Genomic DNA, 9,548 nt, shown 5'->3' on the forward strand with positions numbered 1-9,548 from the left:
GGACTCTCTTATCGATGCTACGTCAGCAAGAGGGAGAGTTTAGGAGATTCTTACTCAGTCCTACGTACCTATAAAACAAAACTCTGCCCCCTTCTGGTTTTCAAAGTGTAATTTCAATATATATGTAGAAAAGAACCTGTATTTTAGAATTCCAAGTTGAATCTCTAAACAGACCTGTGACGCAGATACGTACTGACAACACAGCTATAAAGACAGCACTGACTTCAGCCACCAGTATAACTCAACTAAGGTAGCAGCTTAAAAAACACACAGCTTAGTAATGGCCTTAAAATGCATTTATTTGCAAAACAAAATGCTTCTCTGCAAGCCCTCCCCTCTGAAACGGAGCTTAACTGGAAAACAAGCTCTCCTTACCTCCGGTGTGTGTGTTGTAGTAATAGGTATGACCATCTTCACTGACACCTTCTACCCACTCTGCTCCCTAAGAAAAAGATACAGGAGCTAATTAAAAAAGTGTTAGGGGTCAGCCAAAGCGTCACATAGAAGACTGTTCAACTCTTGAGTGTTTTTTGTGATAATTTCAGTGTTTTAAAGCTTGAACCCCTGAAATTGTTAGAAAGTACACCCTTCCACTCAAATACTGCTTACCTTAAAATGCTGCAAACACACACCCACCATTTTTTTTTCCAAGCAGTGGATAATTAGAACGAGGCAGTACAGTAAATGTTGCCATACGTCTCAAATTATTATACAGACAGTTATTTTACATGGGTTTTATTTTCTCAAGTATTCACCCCTGAGGTTGTCATTTCCTGTTTGTGTCACTGTCTTTAGCAGATACTGATAAAAAATTTCTCTGGCAGACTTAGGGTTTTGTGAGGAATACAGGAAAATGATACCAATGAATACTGTCACATACTGAACACCAACGAATAAAAAAAAACCTGATGAAATTTATCAAAAATAGATCTTTACCAGGAAAAAAAAAAAAAAAAATATCGGAACAAAACTTTGCAGAAATGCATGCCAATGAATTCACTTCTTTAGTAAAGCACCAAAGTGCTGTTTTTCCCCTAAACATGCATGAAGTGTGGCAGAAGTTGCTGGTGTGTCTTTGTGGATGTGTAATTAAAATAAAGATGTTTTGCAGCATCAGCCACAGCTAGATAATCAGTTACCCAGGACATCATCTTCTTTAAGAACCTGATTTTCATCGACACTTACACTTGAAGCTCCTTCACTGCCCCTCAAGTACCGACACTGCCCGCTGCCCTGCGTTAGGCAGAACATTGATGCAGCGTCACCAGGCGTTATTTTTGCATTAATAAATGTCTGTGAGGGTGTATACAGACACACACACTTGTAGACAGGCTTTTGCACACACACCCCCACACATTTGCTTAATACACTGTTAGAACTCTGTTGGTTTGGGTTTTTTTTTTTAAAAAAAAAAACCACCAACAAAATCAGAAGTTTGAGTTCTTGCACCCGCTCTGCCAACAGGCAAAATCGCACTGGTAGGGTCCAAGCAGGCGAAGGCAAGAAAGCTCTCAGCCAGCAAGTTCCCTCAAGGTTTTGCTCTAAAGGTTTGAGCATGCTAGTTTCAACACAAGAAGCAAAAGGAACATGTGTTTTATATATGTTGAAAGTGGGGAGGTTTAGGTTAGATATCAGGAAGAAATTCTTCCCGGAGAGAGTGGTGAAGCATTGGAACAGGTTTCCCAGAGAAGCTGTGGATGCCCCATCCCTGGGAGTGTTCAAGGCCAGGCTGGGAGAGGCTTTGAGCAACCTGGTCTAGTGGAAGGTGTCCCTGCCCATGGCAGGGGGGTTGGAACTAGATGGTCTTTAAGGTCTCTTCCAACCCAAACCATCCTATGATTCTATGGTATAAGTAGAAAAAGGACAAAAGCTGGTCTGAAGTATAACCTATCCTTTTTGTTAATTAGATCCTAAGGATTTTAGACCTGGCTTGTAGAGGTTTTCAGCAGGTATTTGACACTAGGCACACTGAGTATGCTACTACATATCCTCCGAGAAGCCTGATGTCAACCTAAATCATCTGGAACTAGATGATCTTTAAGGTCCCTTCCAACCCAAACCATTCTATGAATCTATGATTCATTCTAAATGCAGTTAGAGGGAGTCTCCAGCACACCTTTTCATCACGCTGTTCTTGGGTGGTCTGCACAGCACCCTAACGTGCTGTAAAACAAGGAGGGCCTGTGAATCTCACTTGCACTGCACACTACAAGCATGCCCTTCGGTTTCTGGGCAGCGAGTCCTTGTCAGAGATCTGGAATGTTCCCCGTATCTTTAGCTCAGACTAAATAAGGGAGCAATCAAATGCTTGTTTTTAGCAACAGCAAAAATAACTGGAGAGACCACAAAGTCAGCGAGCAGGGTGAGGGAGGAATGGCAAAATACAGCCATGTGGCCTTAGAGAGATATCCACGGCTCAAGGTGTGTGTTTATGATACAGCCGAGATGAGCCACCGCCGAACTGCTGCCAAGAAGGGAGCTCCTTCTCTCCTCCATCTGCTCTCCCCCCACCAGCGTTTCTCTGATCACCCGGAGTGCTGATGGCAAGGGAATAAGCCTACAAAGCACCAACCCCAACTCCGGTGTTTTCACCCCCTGACCCAGTTCACGGTCAGGGCCAGTACGCACCAAGGGCCGTAAGAGATTAGTCACAGGGCCTTGGGTGGAAGGCTGCCGTGAGAGTGGCTCAGAAATATTGCAACGCTACGCCTTGACTGACAAGATGAAAGTCCAAGTGCTGGTTAACATGCTATGCAACACCGCAGGGCAGAGGAATCGGAGAGCATGTGATGGGCAGCTCCGACACGAACCGAACACGAACCTTGGGAGTGAACACTGGATGGAAAAAGCCTGTGTTTCTGAGATAAAACACTGCCTTCCAAGAGATGGAATACAGACGGGACTTCACACTTTGTGAATTGATTCAATTGCCTAAAAATATACAGTTATAACCATTTTCACCTCTGGCCGTGAGTAAACCAGTATACCAGGCCTAGGCTGCCTTCTGAGGTGTGACAATCCAGAGCTACAGAATGTCAAGCACTCTGAAAAGCCAGGCTTTTGTGACCTCTAACATGAAATCCAACATAAGCAAACAAAACTGCCTATAGATCATACTGTACACAGGACACCTGACTTGAAAATGGGAGATGTAATACCACTTCACAGGAGAGTTGGAACAATCCTATTTTTAATGTTGTGCAGCACAAAAATCCTGAAGTGATAAGTATCAGGGGACAGCCTAATAATAACAACAACAACAATAACAACAACAACAATAACAATAATGAATCTTTCTTTCTTTAGACTATTCTGCAAATTTTCCTGTGCCTTAAGTAAGGAAAATAAAGTTATATACCAAAAGGTTTCTTGCATACAGGTTCCACGACTGTAAGACACTCAGGAAAAAGACAGATTATCACATAACTGTATCCTAAAGCAAACACAAAGTATAGGCTTTCAATTTTAGGGGCTGAAGCACCAAAAAAAAGTATATTCTGTAAAAACACAACCACCACTATACTTCCCTTCCCCTGATGAACAAATGAGCCAAAATAGATTCGTATAGTAAAATTTCAGTTTTCATCAAATAGATCATAAACCATTCTATGTATTTAAATTATGTTCTTCTAAGCTTGCTAAGAGCAAACAATTCATCTTCTGCAATCAGCTTGCAAACTGCTTAGCTTATTTCTAATAAGTGTTTACAAGGACAAAGAAAAGTATGAGTAACAGTATTTGATTACCTTTTGAGAGCTGCCCTGGAATCCTTTAGGTTTCTCCCACTGTGACTCTTAAAAAACAAAACCATAGTTCAGCCATCATTCAATCCTGTTTGTAATCTTTAGAAAAAAAACAGACCTAAAGGGTGTGACACCGATGCGTACACACCTGCAGACACACCTCACTGGAATATAAATTATTCTTGATCAAACTGGGGTATGAACAATAACCAAAGTACTGTAATTACAGTCTGCTTTACCGGGGTGAACCACCTTCCAGACTCCGTTATGGCTGATACACAGATACTGCAAGTTTGGTATAAAAAAGGTGCATTTTTTTTTTTTAGCAGTAGCCTAGGCCAGAAGAAACTAAACACGCAAGACTTTTATCTTTTGGAAGTTATCTTGTAGGAGGAAAGACTATGGTAAATACTGATGTCAATCCTTAAATTTCTAAGAAAGTTTGTTAATCACATAAAAGAGTTGCTCGTTAATCATAAAAGAGGGTTACTTTTATGCTCTGAAGTGGATCGCAACACAGAGCTCCTCAACAGAAGCCAGTCAGTTAGATAAATCCCGCAAACGGAAAGAAACAATCCATCAGCAACCCATAACTGCTGTCATTTACTGGGGCACCATCAATTCATTTCACATTCCTGATCAGAAAGCTTCTTGAGGAAGAACACAGCTATCTTTTGCAAACTTAACCCCTGAAGGCTAAACATTTCCAGAAACCGAAATTACTGCATCCTTCCGTTATTAACAAACAGCAAAACCAGGCTGAAGTCCTGGGTGCCTGTCTTGAATGTGGAATATTAAAACTCCAGGTAATTATTCAAATTTTAATAACCATCTTACTACTGAGAGAGCAGAAAAAGAAAAAAAACGCAGGCAGGTTTTACCTCCTGTTTTTGTATTGTAGTAATATGTATAGCCTTCGGGAGAAAGTCCTTGCACCCACTCCTTGGTTTCACTTTTTGGTGGCATTGAGGGATCCTCGGGTGTCTTTTTTTTCTTTTCTTTCTTTTCCTTCTTTTCCTTCTTCTCTTTCTTCTCTTTCTTTCCTTTAGTTTCCACAGTGCTACTCTGTGTTTTACTCTGTGTCGAACTGGGACCTACCTCATCTTAAAAGAAAATAATACTTCTTTTTAAAAAAAGAGTAACAATCTGGGCTTAAATATTAGTCACTGGAGTAACAGCAAATAGGAAACTTTGTTGTTACTTTCACTCATGAGTGTTACAGCCGTAGCAGGTAAACTTTCAAAGAATCTTGCACTGTAGCAATACTGTACTGCCATAAGAAAGTCTAAATATCAAAAGATAAGTAACATAAAGAGAAAAAACCATAGGGGCCAATGAGCTCTAAGTAAACAACAAAAGAGAAACTGAGAGAGTTATGAAAAAGACAGCTTCTACAGGAGCTTGAAACGACAACCTTTTTCAAAGGAGAACAGGTCTCCACCTGGACAGAACGAAAGTACTGGCTGAACTGCACACTGGGCAGGAGGTTCTCATCTCCGCTGCCTGACGCCAGCGGGGACCCAACCTCTCCCACTCAAAGGCAACTCTTGTCTCCAACTGGCAAAAGCTAAACAGAAAATTAACTAAGGGAAGCTGCGCTGCTGGTTCAGGGCACCAACTACAGCCTGGGCTTTGTTATCACGTTGTTTAACTTCTCTGCTCCCAGTCGGATTGCTCCATGGCCCAGAGGACACCGTAGATAAAAACATTCTGTACTGCAACTTCTACCACTGGCAATTTGCAGACTCCTTTTTCTAGTTTGTTTTTAAATGAGCAAACGCAGTCCTGGAGGCCTTCTCTCACGTTCCTAAAACCTAATTTAAGCAAAAAACTTTCCTATTCAATATTCTTTTAATTCTGTCTTTAATCCTTTGGCAGCTATATGAACTACCTGGCTTAATTCCAAGCCTTTTCAAATCCTCTTGATATGCTTTCATTGCGGCTTCCTCCATTGCTGCAAATTCTTTTGACATGTTTTCTTCTTCTTTGGCTTTTTCCAAGCTTTTCTTTTTAATCTAAAACAAAACAAAAAACCCCCAGAGAATGATTTCAACAAAACTGATAACAAAAGAGGTTGAAAATAAGCGTTTGTACCAACAGGATATTTGAGTTACCTCGCTAATTCGTTTTGCCACATTTTCTTTATGATTCTTTCCTCTTTCATGAAAGTCAATGCTCTTCAAAGCGAGAAAAAAAAAAAGCAAGAAAAATAATATGCATTAGACATATGCATATGTTAAAATTTAGTTAGACTAAACTTACTTGAAAAAGCCTAAGTGTAACCTGCTCTGAAAACACAGCAAACACTGCAGCTATGAAATGGCTATAGGCATTCAGGGACACTGAAAAACACTCAGCATACGAAAAATCAGTATCACTGATCAATAGTATCATAAAATTTTGCAGTCTGTATTTATAAGACTTAATTTTTTTTTCAAATAATACTGTTCAGCACACCTATCAGAGACAAGTAATAGGGAATCTGAGCTCCCTCTCCATTCTATCCTTCCAAGTACCATCCCTTGATTTATTTTTTTGTTGCCCTCTCCATTTCCATGAAAACATTTAAAAACCATATGGCTTATTTAGCATTCCAAATATTAGCTACGGTCCTTAATTAGATGATGCTACGTTCCACAAATATCCCGTGAACTTCAACTAATCTGGAGGTTCAAAAGCTGAGAGAGAAGGGGAAAAGGCAAAGCGGAGGAGTTGGATCAGTAAGGACAACAGCACAGTCTGCAAGCCGAAAAGCTGCCAGAAAGACTGAAGCCAGCAGGAACCGGGAGGAGTTCAGAAGCTCTACGGGTACCACAGTGGAAGTTCTCACATGGTTTTCACACAACCCATCCGAGCTCGTGTCGGTGCTCGGATGCCAGCTGCCTAAGCCTGACCTAGTAACCCCAGCCAACTCATGGGCAGAGGACGCACATCCAGGGGACGATCTGCGTAAAGACAGACTTTATCTGTTACTGAAATGCCACCCCCTTCAACGTGTATCCTCACTGATCACCAGGAGGAGCCCAAACCAGCTAGCTCCCACCTGTCGTTCTGAACTGCAGGTAACTGTAAGGTGAAGCTCGGCCCCAGGACACCCTGGAATGCTAAACTTATTTCTGAGTGAGAAACGAATGGCCACCTGTCATTCTGAACTGCAGGTAACTGTAAGCCAGGTGAAGCTCGGCCCCAGGACACCCTGGAATGCTAAACTTATTTCTGAGTGAGAAACGAATGGGTCTGGCAGTCTGCAAAAGACATCCTGCAAGTCAGAAACAGCCTCTGTAATGTCTGCGGGCTGTGGCTTTAAGCACTCAGAGCGCCGGCGGCACCAGGCCTACCATACGTAAACAGTACGTATGCCAGGCTTTGCTTCCTCCTGGTGTGTGAAGGGTGGGAACAGGCATGGACAAAGTTTCAAGACAGATCACAGGTTACAGAACTTGAAGAAAAAGCAGGCTTGGCTATTTCGATTCTTATCTGTACTGCCAAGCAGAGCAGCACACACCACCTCGTCTGCAGGGATCTGGCTTGCACGTAATTTGTTTTAAACACCGCAAGTATTACAAAGGCATTTTTAAACCCCCAAAATTTCACGCCTCAACAGATTAGTATAAAAAGTGACGTTAAAAGCCTGCAATTCAAATTCCTCGTGTTTCAGAATCATCGACATAGGAGGGTAGACCATCGTACAGGTCTGTTGTCTGCTATCCAGCACTTGCAGTAATCGCAGAATTTTTTTGGCTGAGACTTCCAGTAATCGGCCCTGAGGAGAGAAAGAAAAAGCATAATCTGAAACAGTAATCAAAGGCACAGGTTTTTATACATTATATATATATAACTAAACTTCAGAAACTCAATTTAGTTGTCTTCGGGTGACCAAGGGCTAAGAATTTGTTTGTCTTTTTTAAACCGAGTATGGGGAGCAAGCAAGAGCAGTTGTATCGACTACGGTGTGCCATAAAGCACATTTCGGGGTTGGGATTGTGTCCATCTGACCCCTGACGGCTGCAGGGGGTGATGCTGTGAGAACCAGAAACACAAGACAAAGCCAGCCAGGGATAAACAAACAGAAACCCTGCTGAAACACAGGGCCGACAGAAAAGCGCGAGTTGCGCCGTTTTTCATAAAAAAACGCATCCAACGCACGTTTCTCGAAGCAAAACTTTAGATTTCATGTCGAAGTCTACTTTGGAGACTGTGCAGAGGGAGCTCAGTAGCACAGAGGTGGAGTTCTGGACAACGTGAGCTACTGGGGAGAATTCCCAGTAGAACAGACTCTGACCCCTGGGGTCACAGACGCAGCAGCACATGGTTTGGATGCTGCAGGGTAAAAACCTGAGTATTCCTGCACTTAGAAGCTGCATACGTGCGAGGAAACTTGGGGGAAAACTCTTCAGTGCTCAAAGGTTCGCACGTTAATTTAAGAGTAAAACAAACAACCCCTCCAATGGCTGTTTCTTCCTCAAAAAAAGGCTTTCTAATGCCAGCTGAGGCTTGTGCAGAAATAACTGAATTTCTCACTAGCTTGCTGCAACAGATGCCGTGCTTTGGTTCAACATAACACATTTCCAGCAAGAGACTTGTATCGTTTTAAGTTAAAATGAGAAAGAATGAGGGACAAAAACAACAACTCAAGATTACACTGAGACCATCGAAAAAAGGTCAGTCCAAAAAAGTGAATCTTTGCCTTCCATCTGAAGATCCATGTACAGAGTTCAAGGAAAACACGCCCTGGTGCTTTTATTCAATAAAACCAAAAATTCTTCCATGCACAACAGCAGCACCCTCAGACCTTCCGATAAGTGCCAGCAGAGCTTTCATACCAGAAACAGACTTGATTGACTACACTCTTAAAATTTAAGCAAATAACAAAACACGTAACTCCCACCAGCGCTTCGGGTAAAAACAATCTCTAAGAGGCTACGGTTATTTATAAATGTAAGTACAAAGGCTACGCTCTGCAAAAACGTACCAACCTACAAGCAACACTGTGTGAGCAAGGGGCAGCTTTTCAAGCAATTTTCTGGAAAGCTAGAAAGAAGCAGCTGGGCTTCCCCGATTTAAACAGAAATCCACTCATCCCTAAATGGTGTGCTTTAAAACTGGGTGATTACTTAGTTACGCATTTAATTAAAAGCCTTTTGAGATTTATATATCAAAATGTACTAGGGCCAAAGCCTGGGAAATGGAACACTCCGGCTGGGAAAGCAGCTGAGCGGGAGGGGGAAATTCAGAGCTCAGAAAAACCTCGAGGCCCTTTTTTCCTACTCAACCTACAGCTCCAAAATCACCTCTAAATCCTTCACGATCATCTAAGATCAACTTCCAGCTAAAAGATGGGTTCACCTTCCAAAGGCAATGGAACAATTCTGACAGAAAAACACATACGTTTAAAAAAAAAAAAAAATGCATGTTTCAGAGTGGCAAGAGCATCTGCATACTTCCAAGTTCAACCTATCGGGGCTGGCTCTTCACCAGAATCACGGGTAAATGCTAAAATTAAGACCGTACAGCTGCACCCTCCAAAAGTCATGACCTGAGAGTGTGAAGAACTGTATTTTCACAGCTATATTTTCCACCCATTTATTTCCTAAATGGTACTGGACATCACATCTGTCGCAAACCACTGTGGCTACGTGGAGAGTCATCGCGCCGAGGGATTAAGTACAATTCCAGGTCTTGACGACAGGACCCTTGTCGTGGTTTAACTCCGGCTAGCAAAATATCACAAAGCTGCTCTCACAGATCCCCCTCCCTTTCTCCAGCGGAGAGGACGAATCGGAGGAAAAAAGAAATAACGAAGCT

The 9,548-nt window shown here is 42.1% G+C and overlaps 1 protein-coding gene across 1 annotated transcript; it reads right to left on the reverse strand.

Annotated features, from left to right (window-relative positions):
• Nucleotides 1-375: 375 nt before the first annotated feature.
• On the reverse strand, nt 376-9,391 carry LOC104511191 (WW domain-binding protein 4-like; the record flags this gene model as incomplete). The annotated part of the gene is given in 8 exon segments (XM_010153693.1): nt 376-442; nt 510-518; nt 3,747-3,793; nt 4,625-4,846; nt 5,635-5,758; nt 5,858-5,920; nt 7,434-7,506; nt 9,255-9,391. Coding segments are annotated over 8 exon segments (742 nt in total), but the record flags the coding sequence as incomplete, so codon positions are not given.
• Between the last annotated feature and the right edge of the window lie 157 nt (nt 9,392-9,548).

Source organism: Eurypyga helias, unplaced genomic scaffold (assembly GCF_000690775.1).
Source record: "Eurypyga helias isolate BGI_N326 unplaced genomic scaffold, ASM69077v1 scaffold33236, whole genome shotgun sequence".
Classification (NCBI taxonomy): domain Eukaryota; kingdom Metazoa; phylum Chordata; class Aves; order Eurypygiformes; family Eurypygidae; genus Eurypyga; species Eurypyga helias.